Source organism: Camellia sinensis, chromosome 8 (genome assembly GCF_055761805.1).
Source record: "Camellia sinensis isolate YWXY chromosome 8, ASM5576180v1, whole genome shotgun sequence".
Classification (NCBI taxonomy): Eukaryota; Viridiplantae; Streptophyta; class Magnoliopsida; order Ericales; family Theaceae; genus Camellia; species Camellia sinensis.
This window is the reverse complement of record NC_138968.1, coordinates 154,506,558-154,533,329: the sequence shown is the minus strand read 5'-3', so window position 1 is coordinate 154,533,329 and position 26,772 is coordinate 154,506,558. Positions and strand designations below refer to the sequence as shown.

Below are 26,772 nucleotides of genomic sequence, written 5' to 3'. Positions count from 1 at the left end.
TCAGAGCTTTCGGATTACCCAAATCCTCTAGATCTTACTGGAAAAAAAACAAAAAAACAAAGTGAGAGAGAGAGAGAGAGAGAGAGAGAGAGAGAGAGAGAGAGAGAGAAGATGGCTCTCTTAGATATGAAAAGGCACAAAATTGCATCTATCTGATTAACAACATAGGTACCAAATAAGAAACACAAGAGGTAATGTTTACAGTTGATAAATCAATTATCAGCAAATCTGACTAATAGTTTCATTCGTTCCTCCAGCTACTGGGAAAAATCTAGTACTTAAGAAAAATCATAAGATATATGCATTATGTAGCATCCACACCTTGTGTACAAGCTAATGTTGTCCTGTTCCATTGATAGTTTGCATTGCAGTGACACCTTCCTTTAACATCTCTTGTCGCATTGCAACTTGAATTAGGCCAATCCATGCAATCTATGGCTGAAGTACAAAATGGCTCGGATGGGGAATTCTAGTCAAACTCTACATAATTGCCATTTCCTAATTGCATTCCACCATAGCACAAGTTAAGTGCATTAAAAGGCGATGATAGACTGAACTGTAAATATTTGGGTTTTGAATTTTTAGCACCACATCTATCTTTAGCTTTCACTTCAACGACAAACTTGCATGTTTCTGGATTGATGTTGTTGACTTGAAAGGTGCCTTCTAGAGTCTGGAAGTTGACTTGGCCTGTTGAGTAGTTGCAGAAGAAATTGAAGTACATGGGATCACCAGAGTTTGGTCCTGTGCTTAGTGGATAGGGAATTATGTTCGTGCCACAGGTCTTATAACTTCTGCTTGTTGATCCTACAATAGTCGATTACCACTGAAGTTTCAAGATCATGTTTGACTGCAATGTGATGTGTTTATATTTTTATTCTAGGCTCATTTATCAGTTACATTACACATATAAGCAAAAATCAACATTAAGAATAAATACTAATGGACAAATCAACTAAAATTAGATGGCAAGTATTTATTAACAATCTGCCAGAGGTGAGGTACTCTGTAAATCATTGATAAGCTGCTGGTTTGGGTTTGTCTCAGATTAGCTTTGGTGGTCTGGTTTTGTTTGTTATGTTTGGCTTAGGTTACTCTGTTACCTCTGTTCCTCTGCAGTGACTAACCTAGTTGGGATAAATATGCTTTTTATGATGCTTGTGCACCAGCCTTTTTATTGATGTATCATTGGCACTTTGAAACTTGTTCGAATGTTCATCAATATAATCTTATTTTGCTAATAAAAAATGTATATATCAACAATAATTGTAGCTAATCACAAGATGTGTTCCTACCATATTTGTATGTAACCCTGATGTCCCTAAAAAGAGTTTTCTAAAAAATTCAAAAAGAAATTAACTGATGGTCGAGTAGTTCAACTGTATATCCAATCGATGTTACAAAAAATACAACCTTATAGCTTAGCCTAGACTACTGACATAATATTAGCTTAAATGTCACGACCCCATTCCGCCTCTAGTAGAATGATGCCATGATGGCCAGTAATTCAAGATTACCAAAGGCCAACTTACAAAGATTCACACAACAGAGTATACATATGGGGCCTACATGTGCAGAAGCATAAATTTAAATCTAAGTAGTCCATAAGAGCTGTGCATAGATCAAATGAAATGACATACATCTTAACATGGTTTTACAACTTGAATACAACATAAAATAAAGTACATCTTGATCAAAAGGCTTCTCAAGCCAACACATACAAAAGAAATGAACTAGAAAGCCAGGAAGCATAATCTTCAAGATGCTAGCAAAACATGAATCAAAACATCTTCCAAACAAAGCTTAGGCGACATTGCCTTCTTGCTCATCACCTATATATATATATATATAAGGGAGAGGGTGAGCTTGGAGACTTAGTGAATGATATAAGTAATAAAGGTTTGAATGAATGATATCCGAGATCTTTATCAAAACCATATATATCATAACTTGTAACAAAACATGGGATGAACCGAGTTCATCAATCAAAGTCTTTCAAAGGTTCGTAGGATGTTTACTAACATCTACATAATACAAATGATGACATTCCTGACAAAACAAAGGAATAAATGATTCCGAATCAAAAGCACACCCGTTCATGACCGTCGGTGGCAAAGGAGATATCTCCAACGTAGGTGCAACATGTATTAACGTCCCCTAGCACGAAAGTACCTTCCAAGAATGTCATCAAAACAAAGATAATACTTGTTACAAAAGCTAATGGACAGTCATTCATACTTGATCAAATACTTTTCTAAAACAAAGCAAAGCTTTCATTAAAACATTATAACATAGCTTTATTAAAAATACCACTCACAATGGCTCTTCGAACTTGGGAATTAAAGCAAGGATCCAAGGCCTACAAGTACATGATAAATCCCATTGAATGCATTTCAAGAAGACAAGAAGAAATGCTCAAAGATTGGTATGCAATGCACTCTCAAAACAAACTTTACATATGTGAAAAAGATCCCGACATTTCTTTCTGAAACCAAGTCAAGACAAAGCAAAACATGTGCTGGGAGTCGAAATACTGTTTTTTTTTCTTGGAAAAGCATGTTGGGTACTAACTAGGTCTCAGAATGGATGCACAGAGGTGAGTTGGGCCAAAATAACCTAGCTGGGTGAACTCAAGAGGTCTTGGCCGAGGTGTGGTCTCCTAGGCCTAGGTGTGCAGCTGCCTGCCGAGATGTTACAAGGTGCCGGCAAGGGTGTACCATGGTCGGCCTAGGTGTGCATGCAAGATAAACTAAGGTGTAAGTGATCATGCAAGGTAGGCCAAGGTGAGATACGATGCTTGGCCTAGGTGTGAGATCTAGGCAAGAGTGGTCTCGGTGACCACACTTAGGGAAACAGTGAAGTCTGGAAATTTGGGTTTCCTCTTGAAGAACATGAATGCCAAAAATCATAACTTCTTATCCAAAATATGAGATTTCATGAGATAAGTTCAAAAACATGGACCTGGGTACTCATACTTGGAGATTTCATGAAAACAAACACAAAAATATGGAACTTGATACAAACTTTCGGATCAAAATATGGTTTTCTTTTAAGAACACAAGAACATCATTTTCACTTTCTAAAACAAAACTTTAAATCAATCCATGTCTCATGAATCATGCTAAATCATTCAATGTGATCAGATTAATATCAAGAACAACAAGAGTAAATCAAGAATTTAACCTCAAAATGGAAATCCAACGATTCAAACTCTAAGGATCAAGCTTGGAAATCTAGTTCTCACTCTAAAAACTCATTCTTCTTCTTCTTCTTCCTAGAGCTTCTCTCTCTACAAGGAAAAGATATGGCAAAATGATATGGGTTGCTCACTGCTAGCTGGCTTAAACCACTACTAGGACACGTGGTATAGGCACTCTAGGTTCCTCACTGCTAGCTGAATCATGCTAAATCATATGATCAGATCTCCTCAATAAGGTGCCAGAGTGAAAAGACAAGAGTATGATAAAGTGTGTATAACAAGTAAGATGGCATAGGCACTCTGAGAAGGTAATGATCCTGGATCAAACATAGGCTTCGTGCAAGTAAGGTCTTCTTGATCTCGGCTAGGAATGATAACACTTAGCCTAGGTGTGCCACACCTTAGCCTAGATGTGCCATACCTCGGCCTAGGTTGTATCAATCCCAAAACAAGATTGCTAGGTGTTGGCTAAAGTACACAACAAGGCTGCAAGGTTCAAGGATCAAAGATCTCGAATGCCTAAATGATAAACATCTCATCCTAGATAACACACATCTCGGCCAAAATACCAGGGTGATGGTGGAGGTCAACCAAGGTGGTTTCAAGATAGTCCTAGGTGTTGGCGCTCAACGGCCTTGGTGTAAGAGGTTCAAAGGTGCGACCTAGGCTTGAGACAACAAGGATAAATGGCCTAGGCTCAATACACAAGGCAAGGAACAAAGCATGCATATAACACTTTAGGCAAAACATGATAGCATCAAGACAAGACGAGAACCTTCACTTAGGCAAAACGAATCAAAGTCTGCAGATGCAAGTTAATCAAGACAAAATCATGTAAATTCATATGAGCATGACTAAGACAAGATTGAGGGTTGTTATATTGAAGATTTTGGGAGCCTGAGACTTGACATAAAATGTATCTATATATAAGCTAAAAATGTCAAATTGCATGTTTGTTGCAACTGTAATATGTCAAAAATGAGGTGTTTTTTTTTTGTGAATTCAAGCGTACTTGTTGAAGTTATAAAATGATATATTCATAATAGTATTTCTTCTAATATATCATATAAATATACTACAATTTTACATAAAAATAATTGTATTTAGTTTGCTAGGTGAAAACTATCTTTAAATACAAGATTGTCACGTGTTGAACTTCTGAAAACTAATTTTAGATCACCTTCTGTTAGAAAGGCTAATAATAGTTAGATAATCAAATTGTGTTATGTATAGAAAATTTGAGTGATTTGCCTTTGGAATCATGATTCTAAAGGCAAAATTTTCAAATCACTTTTTAAAATTCATAATCAAATACATAACTCAAAATTACTCATGTTACCATTTCGTTTTCAGTTTTCAGTTTATATTTACAAAAAATTTAAAAACTATCATAAAAACTTGTTTGATAATTGTTTTAATTTATAAATGGTTGTCTCAGTTTATAAATTTGAGGAAAAAACGTAAACTCAAATTTTTAAAAAGAAATTTAAAATTTTGACTTATAAATTTTTTTTTTCAATTATTATTTTTAATTATAATGTGTATGATCCCATTGTCATAAATAATAAAAAAATAGATATAAATATTTTAGGCTTGAACAAACATATTTTTTAGTTTATGTTTTTAAATTTTTTTCAAACATTTTGTTCAAACCAAATGCGTTTGTAGTTTATATTTTTCTAAAAATAAACAAAAACCAGTTTATAAAATTTTTGTAAACATAAACAAAAAAAACGTAAACGTTACCAAAGGCTAATTAATTTCAAAACTCATAACCAAACACACAACTCAAAACTCAATTTAAGACTTTTTTCAAAACTCAAAACCAAATTTTTTTCAAAACTCTATTTTAAAAGAAAAAAGGCGATTTTTTTTAAGGTCCCTAGTATTAAGATTTTATAGCATAAAGGACATTCAATATTTTAATAATGTCTAAGGTCCCTCAAGTTGATCCAGAGAAAATTCACGTCAAAATTTCTCTGATCTTCCCTAAACTTCCCACTGTAAATTTCTCTGCCTTCCTCTTTTCTAAATTTCTCTGCCCTCCCCTTCTCCAAATTTCTCTGCCTTCCATATACTTCCCACTCTCCCAGAGAAATTTCTCTGCCTTTCCACAAAATTACATCTCCAGAGGTATTTTAGACTCAACACTCCAGAAAAATTTGAAAATTTCTCTGACTTCACCGGTCTTCCCACAAAATTACCTCTCCAGAGAAATTTTAAATTTCTTTAGCTTCCCTGGCCTTTCATGGACTCTCTAGAGAAATTTCAAATTTCTCTGCCTTCCATATACTTCCCATATATTTTCTACTCTCCAGAGAAATTTCTCTACCTTTCCACAACATTACCTCTCTAGAGAAATTTTGAAATTTCTCTGGCCTCTCTACCTTTCCTGGACTCTAAGCTATTTTTTATTTTCTTCTCTTCTTGGACTGTCATACTCATGAGAAAGAAAGGGCCATACAAGAAAGAGATGAATTGAATAAGCCTAGGAAATTAGGAATACATAAATTTGTTACCTGAAACAGCTTGTAATAAATTTTGTTGAAATAATGGATCACATTAAATTTAGTAAGGGAAAATCATAAACCTCAGACAAAATGTGATCCATGATTCATACATTGGCTAGGGTGTTACAAGATCTGTCAACAGTACCTTGGGAAATTTGAAGAAACAGAGTCAGAAATTATAGTTGCAGAAATTATAACACACAACATGCCCCCCATCTCCGCGGTCTATGTCACTCCCCAAACCAATACATACACACATATATATACACACACAAACACAAAATTTTGAGTAATGACTGGTGATGTGATTTGTATTTATCATGATCAACACTCACAAAGGGGCAAATCGATGAAGGAAGAACAAAATTACCTCTGAAGAACACTATGGCTATGGCGATGAGCAACCACAGTACACAACTGATAGAGAAAACTCTGGATTAGTGAAAGCGGAAGCGGCCGAGGATCGGGGCCCTTGCGGTAGGAATCCATTTCTCTCTCTTATCACATATACGCATACACATATATGTGGTGAGAGAGAGAAATGGATCGATCGTCGCCGGAAAACCTAATACTTGTGACCTGGGATTACTTTCGTGATGATCAACCGCCCCAAATCTCTGAACTCGCTAATAAAGCCGATGATGACGGATCTGGCTCCAAAATGAATCACTCAATGGGTGTGGCAGTGAATGAGAGTGAGAGTGGAGGCAACGGTTCATGGTTGATTGAATGAGAGAGAGAGAGAGAGAGAGAGAATGATGAAAGCCCTAGCCAGAGGAAAGAAGAAAACGAGAAAGTGAATTTTCTCTAGAATATACGGGTGTAGGATCAAGGGACCTTATACATTACAAAATAATATTGTGGATCTCTTCTATTACAAAAAATGGAAGAGAGACCTTAGACTAATATTCTCAAGAAAAAAATCAAAAAAATATTTTTTTATTTTGTTTATTTAAAATTATTTTTAGAATAATAATTTGAGTATGGAGTTGTGTTTTGAGTTATGAGTTTTGAAAAGAAAAAATTTATTTGGTTATGAGTTTTTAAAAGAGTTTTGAGTTGTATTTTGAAATTTTTTGAATTTATTTTTTTAGGGTAAATATTTATTTATTTATTTTAATGTGCACTATATTTCATACATTTATGCGTTGTATTTTTTTAACAATAAAAAATTTTAAAAATAATAATTTTTTGTTTTAAATATATAATTTTTATTTTAAATATTTTAATTTTAATTTTTTTTTTGTTATGTGTTAGTTATGATTTGAGTGTAGAGTTTTGAAAGTAGTGTGGAGTTTCGAGTTATGTGTTTAGTTATGAGTTTTGAAAATAATTTTTTAATTGAGTTTTAAGTTATATGTTTGGTTATGATTTGAGTGTGAAGTTGTATTTTGAGTTTAAAATATTAAAATTAAAAATTAAAATATTTACAAAATAAAATAAAATGTTTAAAATAAAAAATAAAAAATATATATTTAAAATAAAAAAATAAAATTTTCTGAAACATTTTTTAATATTTAAAAAATATAAATCCAAAAAATTCAAAATACAACTCAAAATTTAAAAACACAAATCTCAAAATACAACTCAAAACTCTTAACCAAACAAATTTTCTCTTTTCAAAATTCAAAATTCAAAAGCTTTTTTCAAAACTCATAATCAAATAAATTTTCTCTTTCCAAAATTCATCTCACAATTCTACGCTCAAATCACAATTTCAAAATTAAACCAAACGCCCAAGGTACTGCCAAGTTCAGTGGGTGAGCGATGTGATAAATCAAAATCTACAGGAATGGGACCATGTTAAATTGCAAGAGCTGGTTAGGCGCGAGGAAGCTAGCACTACTATGACTATCCCAATCTCCTCAGTTGACCAAGAGGATTCTGTTGTTTGGCATCACACCAAAAATGGAAATTTCGAAGTAAGAAGTGAGTACCAGATAGCTATGAGGAAATCTTAGTTAAGGACATCAAAATGGGGCTTCTACCTCAGTCCGGTTGCCTGATAAGTTTTGGAAACTGCTATGGTCTCTCCCTGTTCCTCCCAAAGTCAGAAACTTCTGGTGGAAGGTGTGTAACAAGAAGTTAGCTACCAAAGAAAACCTTTTTCGCCATAAATGTGATACCTCTCAATGTTGTCCTATATGTGGTTTGTGCTTTGAGTCTATTGGACACTTACTCTTTCAGTGCAGTTAGACTAGACTTGTGTGGTTTGGGAGTGAACTCGGCTTCTTGTCAGGGCATGATTCTATTTTATCTGCTGCAAGTTGGACTCAGTCCATTTTTGAGAGTTGTACTAATGATTGGGATCGAAAAGAACGATTGGGAAAGGCAGCAATAGTTGGGTGGTGTATTTGGAAGGTTCGCAATGACTAGGTTTTCAATCAATCTGAAGTAGACCCTATGCAAGTCATCAGACATGCTTCATCTTTCTGGAGGGAGGTCTGCTCGGTGTCTTCTATGGAAGCTCCCTCTCCGGCAATTGTAAATAGCTCGGATCAGGTCTGTACTAGGTGGAAACCTTCTGACCAAGGTATGTTTAAAGTAAATTGTGATGCTAGCTTTGCCTCCAAAGGCAGGAAGACTACTCTGGCTGTGATCCTGAGGGATTGGCGAGGTAAATTAATTGATGGTGTAGTTTCTACAATTCACACACATCTTCTGTCATTCAAGGAGAAGCGCGTGCTGTCAGATTAACGTGCTTGTTTCTTCAGACTCTTGGACTCTCAAATGTCCAATTGGAAAGTGACAGTAAATCAGTCATTGACTTATGTGTCTCAGAATTGGTTCCTCCTTGGAAGTGTCTTGCTTTCATACATGATATTCGGTCAATGAGCCACGTTTCCTCATTTTCCTTCTCCTGGGTGCCTAGAGAAGCTAACTGTGTGGCCCACTGGATTGCCTCAGCAAAGATGCAGGATGCTCTTCCCATAGATTGGTTTAGGAATCCTCCTTTGTCTTTGAGGAATTTGCTTTTTTATGATTCTTTGAGAGCTGTTTCTGGTTCAAAAAAAAAGTCCTTGTACCACTTTAGCATAGGCATAATCTAGAAGTGAATAAATAAAATAGGAGTTGAAATTAACAATCCGATTTCTACTATTGAGAAAAAGTAAGATGCATAGTAGTCTTTGAAAAATATATGTACATATCATATGACATATAACATGGTCAATATATAACATAGGCCTCGTTTGGAAAGTTGGCTATTTTAATAAAATATTTTAATTTTTAACTATTTTAGTAGGCTAAAATTTTTGTGTTTGAGCAGATGGTTAAATTTTTTTATAGTTAGATATGATGTTTGTGAGAGAAAAAATAAATTGATTATGGATTTGATATGACATTTTGTCTTATTAGCTATTTTAGCCTATTTTGTTTTGTCGTGGATAGCCTAAAAAAAAAGCCCTAAACCCACTTGTCAACCAGGGTTATAATCATCTTTGTGCACATTGTTCACATGTGACATTTTACAGTACCATGGTTTCCTGTAACTAATAAGGCGACGCAAGGATTCACCAGAATTTTGAATATTATCAGCCATGTTGCCACTGCGTTTGTGAACAAATTAAATTATACTTCTGTCGATTTTAAGAAGACCAAACACACAAGAAGAGAAACACTTATAAAATTTTATTAATAACCCAAAACTCTTCATAGATAGTCCTAAAAATTACAATGGTATGACTCCGAATCATTTCACTAACAAATGTTAAAAATAACCATAGAACTCACATGTAAATTCGGCTATTTTGCTTTATCTCCCTATAGTAAATCTGCGCAAATTAAATAAATTTGTGCCCCATGTGCCTAATTTGAAATTTGGCATGGAAACTTTTGTAAGTTAAAAGTCAAAATACCGTGCCTAATTTCAATTTTGGCATGGAAATTTTTTTTAGTTAAAAGTCAAAATACCATGCGAAAACATAATACAAGTCTTTATCTTCATCTTCATCTTCTTCGTTAAACAATATGAAAATCATAATCCTAAAACCATAATCCTCTATCCACCTACTGCGTGGCAACCGCCTTGCCCCGCCCATTTTCCTTCCTCCATGTACCCCACCGCCTGCTTCCTTCAATCACAAGCTCCTGATATATATATATATATATAGAGAGAGAGAGAGAGAGAGAGAGAGAGAGAGAGAGAGAGAACTAAAACATCGACACCTAAAATTCCAACTGCAAAACAACTCCATATATTTTGGGGGGGCTTCATGATTGGATTCCTCAAACAATATTGAAATATATGATGAATGCTTAGCTAATTAATAAAAGGACCATTAATATTAGATTTTCTGTTATTGATGGTTTGGGGATTCTAAACGCAATCTAGTCATCAATTTACATGGCCCACCCCTAAATTTAAAATGTTTTTCAAGGCATCATCTTTAACGCGGTTTAACTTTGTTCAAAATGGTTAGATGAAAGGACATGGCTCCTCTTGGGTTACTAGAGAGGAGTGTTGGGCATTGATGGGTCTTGATTTGGGCTATGTCAATAATTCAAACCGTTCAATGTATAAAATCAAGTAACTTTAATTATAAAATTTTTGTAAGGGAAGCACTCAAATGGCACTAAGCACTCAAATTTTGTTTACTAGTTGTAATTCTTTATGGTAAGTTAATAAAAAAAAAAAAAAATTGTTCATAAAAATAAATAAATAAATAAAGGGTTTGGCTTTGTTTTTAGTCTCGGATTTGGATTAACGACTATTGTCTAGATCTATGGAGCTTATTATGAGTTTCGTTTCAATAATTTGAATAGTTTATTTTTAAAACCTTTCGTATATATCATTTATGAAAAAAAATTAAATCAATCGAATAATTATAAACTCTTTATTTTATCACATTTATCACCCAAAAAAAATAAACTCTTTATTGTAAACTTTGATATGAGAGTTTCGTTACTTGTGCTGTTGATCGGATTGCCTGTTGTTATGGTAACTCTGGCAACACAATAGTAAAGACATGAACACAATAACAACAAAGACTGCAAAGAAAATGTAAACAGTAGATGTCATATGATTTGCAGATCATGATTCATGCAATATTACAGTGTGAAAAAAAAAAAAAAATCTCGAAGTATTTGATTAGTGATGGTGTGCCATGGCATATGTGTTGTTGGAGTTCAGATCCTCTGCAGTGTTTGTCTGTGGCGCTTCGTGCGGTGCAACCAAAACGATCTTGTTTTGGTAGGTTTTTTTTTTAGGGTTCTCTTTCCTCCTATATTGTTTGCTGTCAAAGGTCTCAAATGTTTGTTTGAGAGACCACAACAGAGAGACGAAGAGGAGACAGGTGATCGGACGGCAAAAGAATGATGGCGGCAAGGCGACGGCCACGGCGATTCCGATTAAGAAAAGAGGGTTCTTCAACATATCCAAAATATGCTTTCCAATTCACATTCCATGAAGAAACTAAGATGATTGTTTGGTCAACCACCTAGATTTCAACCCAAAGATTAGCAAGGCAGAAATCAAATCCTAGATCTCTCATTTCTTGTTTTCCCTCAATTTATCAAATTAGTTTATTTCAACTTTCTCACATACAACAATTCCCATTCAAAAGCCCACGTTTTCCCAGCTAATATAGATTATTTCTCAGGGTTTTTCACAAACAACAATATAAGAAAACAAGAATAAAAGAAACCCAGAAAATAAATCAACCTAAATCAGTATGTGGAAACAAAATCAAGCATTTTCTCTTCGACAGCAGCGGCGAGGAGAGAGAGGAGGAGAGGAGGAGGTTGAGGATCCATTATACTTAATCTTGATGAGTTGCCGTCGTCGCCTCGCCACCGAAGTCACCTCGCCGTCCGATCATTAGTCTCCTCTTTATCGTTTCTGTTCATAAGGTGCTTAGGGTTGTGGGTGTGGTGTTTCAAACTGACAGAAAACAAAGCATGAGGTAAGGAAAGAGAAAAAAAAAAAAAAATACTACCAAAACAACGTCGTTTTGGTAGCACCGTAGAAAGTGCAGAAAACAAACACGACAGAGGATCTAGGCTCGTGTTGTTGATGCTAGGACGATCAGACGGACAGGCGAGAGAACCGTCGCCAGGGCATTCTGCCAAGAGATGTGGCTGGTAGGGCTGGGCAACAAACCCACCCGCCCGCACAAACCGCCCGACCCTACCCTACCCGTAGTGCTTTGGGCGGTTTCGATGTAGGTAGGCGGGCGGGTGCGGGTCAAGAAATTTGCAAAAGATCGGGTTCGGGTCGAACCCGACCCGCCCACATCCTTTTTTTTTTTTTTTTTTTTTTAAAGAAAAAATAACTAGTTATTATTATTATTTTTTGCATTTTGGATGGATGAAGATAACTAGTTATTATTTTTATTTTTACATTTTGGATGAAAGTAAAATTTATTATATGGGCACTTATATACATTATCATGATCTAATGATATTTAAATTAGTGTTACTAGTTTGACTTTTATTTATACATATAAAAAAAAAAAATCAGTATATTCCATTAGTCTAGTAGACACAGTTAAATATGATATTTTGAATTGTCATTCTATTATCACATTATTGCATATTAAAAACTAAACAGTGAAGATTAATCCACTATTAAAATTAGTGTTACTAGTTTGACTTTTAAGGGTTTGTTTTTGCAAGCTAAGGAGGAAGATTAATTACTATCCTCAAGCATGGTTCCATATCATCTTATCTAACATGTGGACTATTTATTATGATCATGAATTGTATATCTTATAATTTAATTTATAACTCTTCTAAAAAAAAAAAAGTGTTTAGAAAGTAACAAAAAATGTCAAATTTGCTTAAGTTAAAAAAAAAAAAAAAAAAACTAAACCTCAAACCGAACTGCACCCGCCCGCACAAACCGCGAACCGCATCGCGGGCGGTTGCGGGTCCATTTTTCTCCAACCGCATAAGTGCGGGTCGGGTCGGTTTTGACCCGTACCCGGCCAAAACCGACCCGCGAGCAGCCCTAGTGGCTGGCTATATTTGTTTGTGTCCTTTGTGATGGAGGTTGCCCGACTAGGTGGATCTTATCTCTCTGTTCAGTGATAAATAGAGAAGTCCGGGCGCAGGCCGAAGTACGGCCTGTTGTCTTTTTCAACTTTTTTGAGTAGCTGTTTTCCATAATTTTTCTTTAACATTGTTGGCTACATATTTTGTAAAAGCCAGTTACAGTTCGACACGTGGCATAGTAAGGGTAATAAAGGAAGGTTATTCAAGCCTTTAATCCTGATCGTACACGTGACAATAAACATTGGTCCTCACATGATCCGAGTAACACTAGATCAAATAAACGGGATGCAAGATGACGTGTCTTCAAACGGTTACTCATATTCAAATCTAAGTACAAGAGGGAAGCTCAACTGCCAGTAATGGCGTAATGGAGCTACTTGTAAGGAAGCATGACCAGCGATCATGGAGGAGCAGTTCGACAGTTCGAAGTGCAGTTCGAAGGTCATCACTGACGAGTATAAATAGCAGGGTAGCCCCCAGAAAGAGGGACGGACTCAGACCATACAAACCAGTCATTTACTTCATATATTTTCTTTCCAGTCATTTACATTTCCAGTCCTTAAATACCTGTTCTTTAAATACCTGCACTTTAAATACTCGCACTGCACTTCGATTCATAGGAGTAGCTTCAAGTAGATTCAAGTAGATTGCTGTTGTAAACCTCTCCGAGGCTGAGTTCGGACCGTTGTAAGTGTTCATTTTTATGAAATACTTCAATTGTTCTTCATATTACTGTTATTTCTCTTAATTTCTCCTAAGTCAAGCCACCAGTAAAAGTCCTCTTCATTGAGGCTGAAAAGAACTAAAACACAATCGTCTGATAATTGGTTGGCAATTATAATTTCTGTAAGGACTGATTGATCCTTGCTGGCACGCTCACATTCACAAAAATACCCTTCGAAAAGCCAAAAAGCCAACATATATTTTTGGCACGCCCGGTGGGACTTAATTAAAAATGGCTAGAAGAAGACGACAAGGAGAAAATGAACGCTTCGAAGAAGGCGTGGAAGGAGAGGTAGAAATACCAAATCCAGAGGATAATGTGGTAACACATCCTGTGGAAACTCCTATATTGTCAGAACCCATGGTCGAGCAGACCAGTACTTCTGGACAAGAACCATATGTTCATATTATTGGACAAAACCAAGGAATTGGACCGTCCACTATGCCAACAAATCCATGGGATGGTTTAGTGAATGCCATGGGACAACAACTAATGAACACAATGGAAAGGTGGGCAACATCCTTTTTGGATCGAATGAATAACCACCAACCAACAAACACAAGACAAACGGAGGAAGTTGTAAATGTCCCCCAACAAAGATTGGCTAGAGAAAAACAGCCTATGCAAGTTAATGGTCAAACTAGTACCCAAAACTTTGAAAGACCATCACCTCAGTCTTGGTATGAACCCATTTCAAGGCCTATAGCAGGCCAAAATACCTCAGCACTTAATAATGAAGCCACACAAGTTGGTGGATCTGGCCAAGTACAAGAAATTGGTGTAAGAATGGTTACAAATCCTATGTTCGAAGCCATACCTGGCACAAGAGGGTACACCAATCCCTTATTCGAATTTACACCCGGGGGGTTGGAGGGTTTTCCTACAAATGGTAGAGACACGACACCTGTCCCAGCACCTGTTGCAGGTCCTTTCGCAGGTCATGCTCAAAGAGGTTACCCATACCCTCAACAGCAACCTGCACCGCAAGGACAACCAGCCCCAAATTTACCACCTTATGGACCAAGAGGACCACAAGCACAAGTTTATCCACCAAATCCTGTGTTTGCTCCTCCAGTAGTGGTTCAGCAGGCACAAAATATGGTCCCTAGAGACCAGATTGTTGATATTGTTAGGGAGATATGTGGACCAATGGCTCGGGGGGTCCAGACTCCTATATACAGAAAACCATACCCAGAATGGGTAGATAGGGTACATGAATACCCAAGGGGATTCAGGATACCAGATTTTACCCTTTTTTATGGGACTGGAAATCAATCAACGATAGAACATATTGCTAGATTTGCTGCTCAATGCGGTGAATTCACTAACCATGATTATATGAAACTGAGATTATTTCCAAATTCCCTAACGGGAGGAGCATTTGTATGGTACATCAACCTTACACCTGGCTCCATTCAAAATTGGCAACAAATGGAAGAGGCATTTCATGCCCAATTCTTCCAATCAGAACCAGAAGTATCTATGGCAGATTTGGCTAGGTTGAGTCAAAGGCCTGAAGAAAAGGCTACTCAGTTTATTGCCAGATTTAAAAGGGCTCGAAATAAATGTAGAGTCATCCTGCCAGAGCCAGAATTCGTCAGATTGGCTCAAAATGGTTTAGAATTCAGGCTTCGAAAGAAGTTTGATTCAACTGAATTCAGAGATTTGGTCGAACTGACCTATAAGGTGTCTCGATATGAAACATTATTAGAAGAGGAACAAGATCGAAATAATGCATCATATAAGACATATTATAGAGATCCTAATTATGAAATAGATGCAGCAGAGATTGTAGGCAAAGAACCTGTAATCTGTGAAGCATTAATTCGTAAGGATACAACTATAGACCAGCAGTTTAAAAAGAAAGACTTTCACAGAAAATACTCTTTCGATTTAACAAAAGCAGATGACATCTTTGATCATTTGCTCGCGGCTAATTTCCTTAAGTTGCCTAAAGGAGTAAAACTACCATCTCCGGATGAACTGAAAGGAAAAGTATACTGTAAATGGCATAATTCTTGGTCTCACTCGACTAAAAACTGCATTGTTTTTCGAGACAGGATCCAAGAACAGATTCGGAAAGGAAGTTTGAAGTTCTCAGCTAAAACAGAAAAAGCCATGGGAATTGACAGTGATCCCTTTCCAGAAGTTGGAGAGGCAGCAGCCAATGTCATTACATCAGATTTCCAGAACTTGTCCTTGACAGAATTGGAGGAAGTCAATGTGCAGATGCATGTTGCTAATCAAACCAACGTCAAGAAGAATACTAGAAGACTACCAGTTATTGAACAAGGTTCCTCACACCAGATGGAATGTTCTGATGAAGAGTCACTGGATGATGATTCTTTAGAAGCAGCAGTGATGCAGAGAATGTGCCCCAGGTGCAGACTCAGTTACAAGTGGTTGAAGGGGCTTCCAACTGATGGGAAGCAATACTACAGGGATGTTCAGAGACGTCCTAAATCAACCAATGCTTACAACAAAAGGCCGTATCCGGCTAGTGATAGGCAGAGACCACCAGTGGTTGAGCCTGTAGTAAACAGAATGCATGACAAAGGCAAGGAACTCTTGCATGAATCCAGACCACATAACTATTATAGAATGCAGAGTAGCCATTCTGAAAGAAAGCTGGAGAGGAGTTCAGTCCATGGAATCAAAGCCAGAGATTGGCTCCCTAGATCAGTTTCACGCAGGACAGAAAATGGTCACCCTTATCGAAGGTCTGAACCAGATTCAAAACATGAGGACAAAACTAAGCACTTACCTTCACGGCCAGTTTCGAAGATGGCTTCGAAGGTGGAAAAAGGCAGGTCAGCTTCTGAATCAGTAAGCTCATGGGTACCTGGGGTCCCGGATTGGTTTGTAATGCAAAACAAACCTAGGGAGGTACGTGCTTATGGAGATACTGTAAACCAAGGCAGGATGATCAAGCCTCCTATGGTGGCTCCGAACAACTGGGTACTGCTTAAACACCCAAAGACGAGGGAACCCGACATGATCCCAGTCATCTCAAGATCACAGAGGAGAAAAATTCAGCGCAGGTACACCCAGTACCAAAAGGATCTGAAGGAAGGTGGAGAAAATTCTTCATCAGTCAAAACGGAAGGGAGGAAGAACCTAAAATCAGACCATGCTCCAAAGCCAGTTCCACAGAGCACAGTGGTCTGCAGCCGAGAACAGTTGGCCAAGGTTCATTCTGAACTGAAAACCAGAGAAAAGGCCAGTTTGGTAGGGTTGGAGAAAGCTCTGATGGAAACAGATAGTGAGACTGAAGAAGAGATTAGCGTGAGTCAGAAGAAAGAGGTTGTGGAGGAAGAGATGTTTGAAGCCTTCATGGCTGAGCAAACGTTTCTGACTAAAGAGCCAGTTGAGAAAAATCCTTCGAAGGGATCAGTTAGTGATGAAATACCAGAATGCATCATGCAGGATGTTTCTGAGGGAGTCAACCAAAGTAACCAAGAGGGGAAACAAGTACAGCCAGCCATCCAGTTTGGCTCGTTTCCCCCAGTATCAGTAAACATGGTGCACATATTGCCACAAGAATTTCAAGCTGGAGATGAGAATCAAGAGGGGCAGGAAGCTGACCCAGTTCAGATCTCCAGTGAAGATTCACAAGCAAGTATGGTGCAAGATAACTTCGAAATGGTCATCCCGATGGAAGATGGATATGAGAGTGAAGAGATGGTAAGCATCAATCTATCATATCCATTTGAGTACCCCTCGGATTCGATGACACAGCACGTCAGGCCCTTGTACATCAAAGCTTTCTTTGATGGGGTACAGCTGAACCGAGTCCTAGTAGACAATGGGGCAGCAGTGAACCTACTCCCGAAATCTTCTTTGAAGAAACTAGGGAAAAAGAATCCCAGGTTGATACCAACCAGCACAACCATTGCTGGATTTGCTGGAGATAAACAAATGGCTCAGGGGATTCTACCCATTAATTTAAGTGTGGGAACCAGGGATTGTATGACAGCATTTTTCGTAATCGACAGTAATGCTAAATACAATGCTTTGCTTGGAAGGGACTGGATCCACACTAACAAGTGTGTGCCTTCTTCTTTACATCAGAAAATCATGATGGCCTTGGGCAATGGAGAGACAGAGGAGATCGACGCAGATCCTCAACCCTTCATAGCCTGTGCAGACTTTGCGGAGGCTAAATTGTATATTGAGGGAGTGACACCTCTCAGTATACTGATGAAAGATGACAATTCAGCCGAAGTGACGGCTGATGAAGAGGTGACACACCTGAAGCACTTAGTCCAAAAAAGTGCTGGTGAAGAGGTTGTCCTTAGAGATGACAATGATGCCTGGTTATAGGCAAAGAGAGGAATCACCAGAAGCCAAGTCCTTGGCTTTGATCAAGTTTTCAGCATTGGACATAAAAGCAATAGTCCAGAAAGTTCAGGAGCAAGAGAGAGAGGCCATGATAATTGGCTGCAAACAGCAGCAGCAACAGGCTAGAGTCTTGACTCTTGGTAAGTACTGTGCCTTGGACATTGAAACAAAAGTCCAAGAAATACAGGAAGAGGAAGCCTTGTGGACAGATTTTGTCTATGAGGAGGAGGGCAGAGATATTGAACTGAAGAACTTAGGGGCAGAACCAAGCTCGAAGATCACTTCAAAGGCAGCAGAAACTAGAGGGAGTTCTCATGCACAAGATCCTTTAGAAGAAGTAAATCTAGGGGAAGGTTCTGTACAACAGCCCACTTATGTAAGTGCTTGTTTGAATGCTCTGGACAGAAACCAGCTTTTGGTTGTTCTGAAGAAATACAAAGATTGCTTTGCATGGTCTTATAATGAACTACCAGGATTGGACAGGTCATTAGTGGAACATAGGCTCCCTATGAAGCCTAATTTCAGGCCCTATAAGCAGAAACCAAGAAGGATGAGTCCAGAAGTAATTCAGAAGGTCAAGGAAGAGATCCTTAGACTCCTCAAGGCAGGTTTTATTAGAACAGCCAGGTATGTTGAGTGGCTATCTAATATTGTGCCTGTAGTCAAGAAGAATGGCAAAATGAGGGTATGTATCGATTTCAGAAATTTAAATCTAGCAACTCCCAAAGATGAGTACCCTATGCCTATAGTGGACTTGCTGGTAGATAGTTCAGCAGGTCACCAAGTCTTGTCAATGATGGATGGGCATTCCGGCTACAACCAAATATGCATTGCAGAGGAAGATATCCACAAGACAGCGTTCAGATGTCCTGGGAATATTGGCACCTTTGAGTGGGTTAAAATGCCATTTGGTCTAAAGAATGCTGGAGCTACATACCAAAGGGCCATGAACACTATCTTTCATGATCTTATTGGAGGATATCTGGAATGTTATATTGATGATATTGTAGTTAAATCCCAATCCATGAAAGAGCACCTGTTTCACTTAGAAGCAGCTTTTGAAAGGATGAGGAAGTTCAAGTTAAAGCTCAATCCTCTTAAATGTGCTTTTGGGGTATCATCTGGAAATTTCTTGGGCTATGTTGTTCACAAGAAAGGAATACAGATTGATCAGAATAAAGCCAAAGCAATCATCGAAGCCAAACCCCCATCAAGTAAGAAAGAATTACAAAGGTTCCTTGGGCAGGTTAACTTTCTTCGAAGGTTCATTTCTAACACTGCAGGGAAAACTAAAATATTTTCTTCCTTGTTAAAGCTGAAAGATGAAGAGGAATTTGTGTGGACAGCAGAGCATCAGATTGCTTTCGAAGGTATCAAGGCCTACTTGGCTAAACCTCCAGTGCTGATGCCACCAAAGGGGGACAAGCCCTTGAAGTTATACATAGCTGCAGCAGAGGATTCATTGGGAGCTTTCTTAGCCCAAGATAATGAAGAAGGCAAGGAGCAAGCTATTTATTACCTTAGTAGGTTTTTAAGTTCGTGTGAATGTAAATACTCAGCTGTTGAAAAACTGTGTCTTGCTTTGTATTTTGCTGCAATAAAATTAAGATATTATCTTTTGCCTACAACTGTCTTGGTAATTGCAACCACAGATTTGGTTAAATATATGTTATCTAGACCAATGTTGAGGGGAAGAATTGGCAAATGGATACTTGCCTTATCAGAATTTCATCTAGAATATGTCCCTCAAAGGGCAGTAAAAGGGCAGGTTTTAGCCAATTTCTTGGCAGACCATCCATCTCAAACTGAGAACCAGGAGATCATGGAACTTGGTATGACCAGTGTTGAGCCATGGCAAATGTGGTTCGATGGGTCGAAAGCAAATGGGTTAATTGGAATTGGTATTGTAATCAAGTCTCCACAGGGGACAGAAACTACCCATGGTTTTAGAGTGGATGAAGCTACCTGTTCCAATAACCAGGCTGAATATGAAGCCTTAATTGTGGGACTAGAGATTCTTATTGGATTACAAGTACATGCAGTTGACATATTTGGGGATTCTCAATTGGTGATTAACCAAGTGAAAGGAATTTTCAAGTGTCAAAGCATAAGTATCTTGCCATATTATGTTGTTGCATTACATTTGCTTTCTCAGTTTCAAATAGCAAATGTAACCCATGTTCCAAGATTCTTGAACAATAGAGCCAATGATGTGGCTCAAAAGGCTTCGAACTTCAAGAGAAGGGATAATACCCAAAGGGACATAAGCCAAACAACATATCAGAGATTAATTCAACCTTTGAATAAAAGGAATGTGATCTTGGAAGTCAATCATAATGACTTACAAGAACAAGATTGGAGGCATCCAATAATGCAGTACTTGGTTGGTCCATCTTCGAAGGCCAGTAGAAAAGTTAAATTGCAGTCTATGCAATATATGATATATGGTAATGCTCTCTACAAAAGGGGGGGAGATGGCTTATTGTTGGAATGTCTAGGCCCAAAAGAAGCATTAACAGCCATGGCTGAGGTTCATGAAGGCATCTGTGGTGCTCATCAACCTGGTGTAAAAATGAGATGGTTGCTTCGAAGGCATTCCTATTATTGGCCAACCATTCTTAAAGACTGCATAGAATATGCAAAGGGGTGTCAGGCATGTCAAAAGCATGGCACAATAAGGCACGTGCCCATAACTGACCTACATGCAGTAGTAAAGCCTTGGCCATTCAGAGGGTGGGCCATGGATATGATGGGAAAAATACACCCACCTTCTTCGAAACATCATTGTTTCATTCTAGTGGCCACTGACTACTTCACTAAATGGGTCGAAGCTAAGCCATACAAGGCTGTAGACCAAACAGAGGTTATTGGTTTTATTAAAGATTTGATCCATAGATTTGGAATCCCGCAAACCATAACAGTTGATAATGGAACTGTGTTTGATGGGAAGATGGTGAAGGCTTTTGCGGCAGAATTTGGAATTAGCCTTGTTAATTCCACACCCTATTATGCACAAGCTAATGGTCAAGCTGAGTCATCCAATAAGTCCTTGAAAAAAGGAATACAAAAGGTTGTGGATGACAATCCCAGGGATTGGCATAACCTATTGTTGGATGTTCTGTGGGCATATAGAACCTCACCGAGGTCAAGCACAGGGGTCACTCCTTATGCCTTGGTGTATGGACATGACGCAGTCTTACCAGTAGAGATTAATGTCAAATCTTTGAGAGTAAGATGTCAAGATCAATTGAATCCTGAACAATACCATCAAAGTATGTGCTTAGAATTAGAAGGCATAGATGAAGCCAGAATTTTGGCATTAAATAGCATTCTTTTCCAAAAGAAGAAAGCAGCCGAGAATTATAATAAGAAAGTCAAACACATTGGCTTTGATGAAGGTGATTTGGTATGGAAGACAATACTCCCAATTGGGATTAAAAGCCATAAGTTTGGCAAATGGTCACCTAATTGGGAAGGTCCATATCAAATTCATAGGGTTCTGCCTTTCGGAGCATACCATTTAAGAAATTTGAATGGTTATGTACATTCCAAAAAGATTAATGGCAGATATCTAAAACCTTATTTTCCAACCGTTTGGGAGACACAAGGGATAGAGTAAACACCATATGCAAAAACACAAAGCTTGTTCAAATTATATTCAAAATAGTGTGCTTTCATAAAGAATCAAGTACATTATGCCACAAGTTGGCCCAAAAATCATTACAATGCTTTAATTGTTTTTGTACAATAGCTTTCCTATTACTAAGGGAAGGAAATAATTGAATAGCTGCAGCCATGTTTTCTTTTCGATCAGCCAGTCCTTGATTGGTGATGTGCAATTTCTTATCAGTTCGAACCAAGGCTTGGTTTACTGCAGCTAACTCCTCTTCGAGCTGAGCTTTCTTCTCCAGAAGTTGGACTCGAAAGTGGGAGGCAGAAGAGTGTTGTTCTTTCAGAGTTGATACTTCAGTATGCACCTGAGAAACAAAACTCTGGTCCTTAACCAGCTTATCATCCGCAGCTTTAGCAGCATGGCAAATGTTGAGATAGAAATCAATAGTAGCTGCAGCCTGAGATAGATGACTTGAAACACTCATGGCAGACTGCTCAGCAATGTTACAGCGTTGAAGGAACCCGTTCCTGATGATAGGCCTTTGTAGAGCCTCGAAGGGGATCCTCGAAAAGGAAGTCAACAGTTGCAAGCATGTGTCCAAATCTACTAAAGGTACAAAAGGCTTGTTGCTGGAGGAAGGAGAACTCTCGAAGATTTCCAAAAGGGAGTTAGCCAAGGCTAATGGCTCAGCTTCAGTAGTAGAAGTAGGAGAGGTAGAAGGAATGTCAAAAAGACTAGCTAGTCTTTCTTCAAAAATGTCTACCTCATCCCTTGACATGAAGGGCATAGAGAGTGTTGTGGTGGAAGACACAAAGGGCTGCATAGGGATGGGAGAAACAGATGGAGCATCTTTGGCAGCCTCTATGGTCTTGGCCACCAGCAAATCAAGTGAGGAAGGGCTGGAAGTAGGCATTGGTGATGAGTCATGAATTGGAAAATTATCGGCATCCCCTGAAGGAGAATCAACTGCCATGCGAGATGAAGTAGCAGTAGGAGGAAGAGTGAGGATCGAAGAAACAAACTGAGGCAGATCAAGAGTCAAGAAAGGGAGGTATGGCTCTAAGCCAAGGAAAAGAGATGCAGGGATACTCGGCCTCGGTAAAGACGTATCGAATATAGGCTTAGGAAGTGGGAGCGTGATTTGAATGGTTTTCACGCGTTGCATCTGATCAACTTCGACTGAAATTGGGGAAGTTTCCGTTGGGAAGATTAATGCAGTGGTCGTTGCTGTAAAAAGAAGAAAATGTGAGGTAATGTCAAGTCTTAGTCTTGAAAAGTCGACAAGAAAAGAATAAAGGCATGCAGAAACTTACTTGTCCCAAGGAATTGTTGCTGCTGCCTCTCCTCAGCTCTTTCAAGAACAACTATGGCTTTGGGATATTCTTGTTCTACAACCTCATGGATGGGATCTTCAAACGAGCTGGTAGCTAGAACAGTGATCTTCCTCCTCTTTTCTATTACTTGAGCAATTGTCTCGGAATCAGAATCTTCGGTAAAATCGGAAGGAGAAACGGTAATTTTTCTTCTCCTTTTCCTTTGAGTTGGAATCATTCGCTCCTCCATTGTCTTCTCGACCTTTTTAGGTTGGGGTCCAGACTCTTCAAAAGTGAGCTTCTCCTCTTCTTCCCTAGCGGCTATCCCCTCTTGAGCCAATTGAGGGTCTCTTTTGTTTCTTTTCAAGGGAGACTCCTGTTCTTGATCATTTTCTTCTTCCTCCATCTCTGGAAGTTCAGTTTTTTCCCTTTCTAGCTCAAAGAGTCTCTTCTTCTTTTGTTGTTGACCACCTTCATAAAAGAAGGATTAGAGATAAGATAGCAAGCATTATATGAAGAGGTTAGAGAAAAGGAGAAAGGGGTACATACTTCGAGTGACTCTGGGAGGAATTGAAGCAGCAGAAGTAAACTGAGTTGTAGCAGTTACTGTAATTGGAATAGTGGAAGAAATGACAGTCTCAGCTTCTTTGGGCTTGGGCACATCCAGCACCTCCAATAGGTTTTGAGAGGAGATGGCCAAATAAACTTCCATGTTGCTCACCCACCAATTTTGATATCTCTTCAATTCAGTACCATGAGGGGAGAAAGGGATGAACTCAAAACTGGCCAAATCATCCATAAACTTGAAGGTTGCCTCTTCTAATCTCGATTTTCGAACCTTCAAATCCCTCTTAGTAAGACTCAGATTGGTGTTGCTGCAAAGAGGTATTGGAACTCCTTGTGTGAGGCCAAATTGTCTAGCAAATTGAGCAGGACAATAAGGCTCAGCTATGCATTTATAGGCTCTGGGGTTGGTGGTCCCAATAAACAGTTCCCTAGGGATCAGTAGGGAAGCCCACATATCTTTATGAATAGGCAAAGCACAGAGCCTATCACTAAGGAAGTGATTTAACCAGGTTGGACCTATGCTAGCTTCGAAGGGACGGAAACGATGATCAGGAAGAGCAGCTGGTAGTTGATGAAAGAAGGAGAAATAAAAGGCAAAAGTAGCTGGATAAAGTGAAGCATTGGCCAGTTTTATGCCATGAGTGAGGGAGTGTAGCCCAGAAAATTTAAGACATTTGGATTGTAGTTCAGAAAAATAGGCAAAGAGCCAAAGCTGAAGAATCCAAAATGGTCCCCCTTGATTGGCATCTAGGGGTTTCTCACAAAAGAGGGAACAAACTCTATATACATGACCCAGAATGTATGGGGCTAAGGCTATTCTTTTCTGCAAAACCAAGGCTTTGGCAAGAGGAGCAAATTCGAGCATGATTCTTTGGGAGGAGGTGCAGAAAAGAAATTTGCAAAGCCAATATAATAAAAAGGAAAAGAATTCCCTATCAGTTACTGGACCCATTCTTTTGTTCTCGACTCTAACAAAATCACTGTAAGATACATTAAGAGAGGGGAGGGAGAAAGGGACTACTAAGTCAGGAAAATCTGGTGTGATGGGGGTACCAATGGGGGATACTCCTAATAGGTGGCAAATATCAAGAACAGTGGGAGCCATCATCCCACACCTAAACTGAAAGAAATTGAAAATAGGGTTCCAGAAACATAAAGCAGCGGGGATTAGAAAAGGGTCTTCTGGGATAGTTACCCTAGATAGTCGAAGAGCATCAAGAAGGCAGAGTTCTTGAAGGTCCAATGTCCTAGCAGGGACAACTCGGTCGTACCATTCTTGCCACTCTGGTCTCATCGTGGGCCAGCATCGGTGAGGACGATTGACTTTCCAGCCTTGCCAGTCGAGACCACCTTCATACAGAAGGCATTGATTCTCCAAGCGAGGATATAGGGCGGGAAGCTCGGAAGGGATCTCCTTGAAAATAGGTCCTAGCACGTACTCTCGCTGCACATGGCGACGAGGGATAAAGAAACGCCCATCGATAGCACTTTTCTCATCACCCTTGTATTTCTCACATTCAGCATCAATAAGCCGCTTCAAAGCCACAGATGAGCTTACGCGCTCTATGGTCGGAACTTTTGATGGGGAAGAAGCCATTGATCGTGGGTTTTCGGAAAATATAGAAGGGAGTAGAGAGAAATGGAAATCCAAAGGGGATTTGAATGTGTAAGCAATTCCGGGGCACAGAGTGAAAAGGTTTTAAATAACTTTTGTGTGCGGGGATACATCTCGTAAGTCATTAAGTACTAAAACGTGCGAAAACAAGGAATCTCTTTCAACATCGATAATTTCTGGAGGGAAAAGCACATTGATGCCAGCTTCGAAGCCACATTTTGGCGCTAAAATTTCAAACAAAAACGGCTTCGAAATGCAGGAGCCGACTTCGAAGCATACTGCATGCTTAAAAATGTCTGAATATTCAAAGTATTGGTCTACTTCAAAAAATCTAAAGACCTGTTCGAAGTGATAACATTCGAAGCAAGCCCTAGAACTCTTTAAGGAAAAAAGGGCATTGTTCGGAACATCCAAACCAGTTATTGGTTTGAGCAAGAAGGAATTGCCATAGTTTGCCCTTCGAAGCCAAAAGAGATCAGTTTCAAATTGATTGGCTATATCAACTATGACCATATATTGGTTACAGTTAATATAAAGTCATTGAAATCAAAGTACTAAAATGATATCTGCCAGAATTGTCAATTTTACTCCATGAATTGGAAGAAGACATGATTGGTTCTTTTAGTACTTCATTAAACAGTTGATTCGAAGTATGGAATTGTTCAATTCAAAGTTATGAGTTAGCTTTTAGAGATAAAAGGAAACAGAGTCAAACAGTGTTAAGTACAGAAAGACTTTGTTTATTACATTAAGTAACTCTATCTCGGTACAAATTCAAGCTCATAAAAATAAGGAATAGAATAAATAACAAGGTCATGAAATTTTGTCCAGCAATGGTCAATAAATTTCTGTTCTTTCTTTATTATTTCTTCTATTTCTTCTAAAGTCGATTGCATAAGCTGATGAGCCCTCACTTCATAATAGAGTTCTTCAGCCTTTGCTTCGAAGGCCTCTTCCCTCGATTTTTGTTCCAAGTCATCTATAACCAAACCATCCCAGTACGTAGAATCTTTATTCCTGAAGTCATCGAGCTCTTCGATGAGATTCTCTGCTTCATATTGGGCATGAATTCGGAGAGATAAAAGTTCATCCAGATTTTGGATGGTGATCTTAGAATTCTGATGCCAGTAGAGGAGCACTGGGAGTTGGTCCAAAAACAAATGGAGCTCTGCTTGAGCAAGAGGGTTGAGGACATGACCCCTAGTGAGGATATCACAAGCCCATTGGAAATTCTTAAGAGGAATATCATCCTCAAGAACATTGAAGGGCAGGTGGGAGAAAGCCGCAAGCAAAAGTTGAGCTTGCTTTCGCTCGGCTGGAGAAGGGGGTGACGGAGGTTGGTAAGGTGGAAAGACTTTGTCCATTGGAAGGGCAAGTCTTAGTTTTTCTGTCCAGGAAAGGATGGGAGGAGGAGAAGGAGAAGATGATTCTGCTTCAGAAGACGAAGGGGAAGGAGCAGGTGTTTCTATCTCAGAGGATGCAGATGCAGAAGAAGGTGTGGATGCTTCTATTATGGGAGATGGCACGGGAACAGAAGGAGCAAAAGCATTAATATAGTCAAGCCAATCAGAAGAACAAATCTTCGCCTTTTTGGCTAAAAATGAAGGGGTATACCCTTGTGCTTCTTCTGAACGTTGGGCAGGATGCATTATCTTCGTAGGCATGGAAGAAGTATACCAAGCCACAAGCAGATTCTCCTCCAAGCTACGTCGAAGGTCAATGGGCGCGTAAGGGTAGACCACTGAGCTTCGAGCGTAGGAGGGAAACTCCAAAGGGTCAGTAAACTCAACAAAATGGTGATTGATTCGCTCCCTTAGATCATAAGTCTCAGGAGTGGACCAGCTTGTCCAGCCAGAAGCTCCAGAGGATGAAGAGGTCACAATTTCATCCCATGCAG

The 26,772-nt window shown here is 38.7% G+C and overlaps 1 protein-coding gene across 1 annotated transcript in view; it reads right to left on the bottom strand.

Annotated features, from left to right (window-relative positions):
* Positions 1-25,287, bottom strand: part of LOC145798197 (uncharacterized) — a 35,076-nt gene extending 9,789 nt beyond the window's left edge. Inside the window, exons 1-3 of the mRNA XM_082885688.1 lie at positions 23,243-25,287; positions 22,694-23,164; positions 21,852-22,607 (exon numbers count right to left, since the gene is read on the bottom strand). Of these exons, the coding sequence (XP_082741814.1) occupies positions 21,852-22,607; positions 22,694-23,164; positions 23,243-24,857 (2,842 nt within the window). The 5' untranslated portion in view covers positions 24,858-25,287. The remainder of the gene's footprint in view (positions 1-21,851; positions 22,608-22,693; positions 23,165-23,242) is intronic.
* Between the last annotated feature and the right edge of the window lie 1,485 nt (positions 25,288-26,772).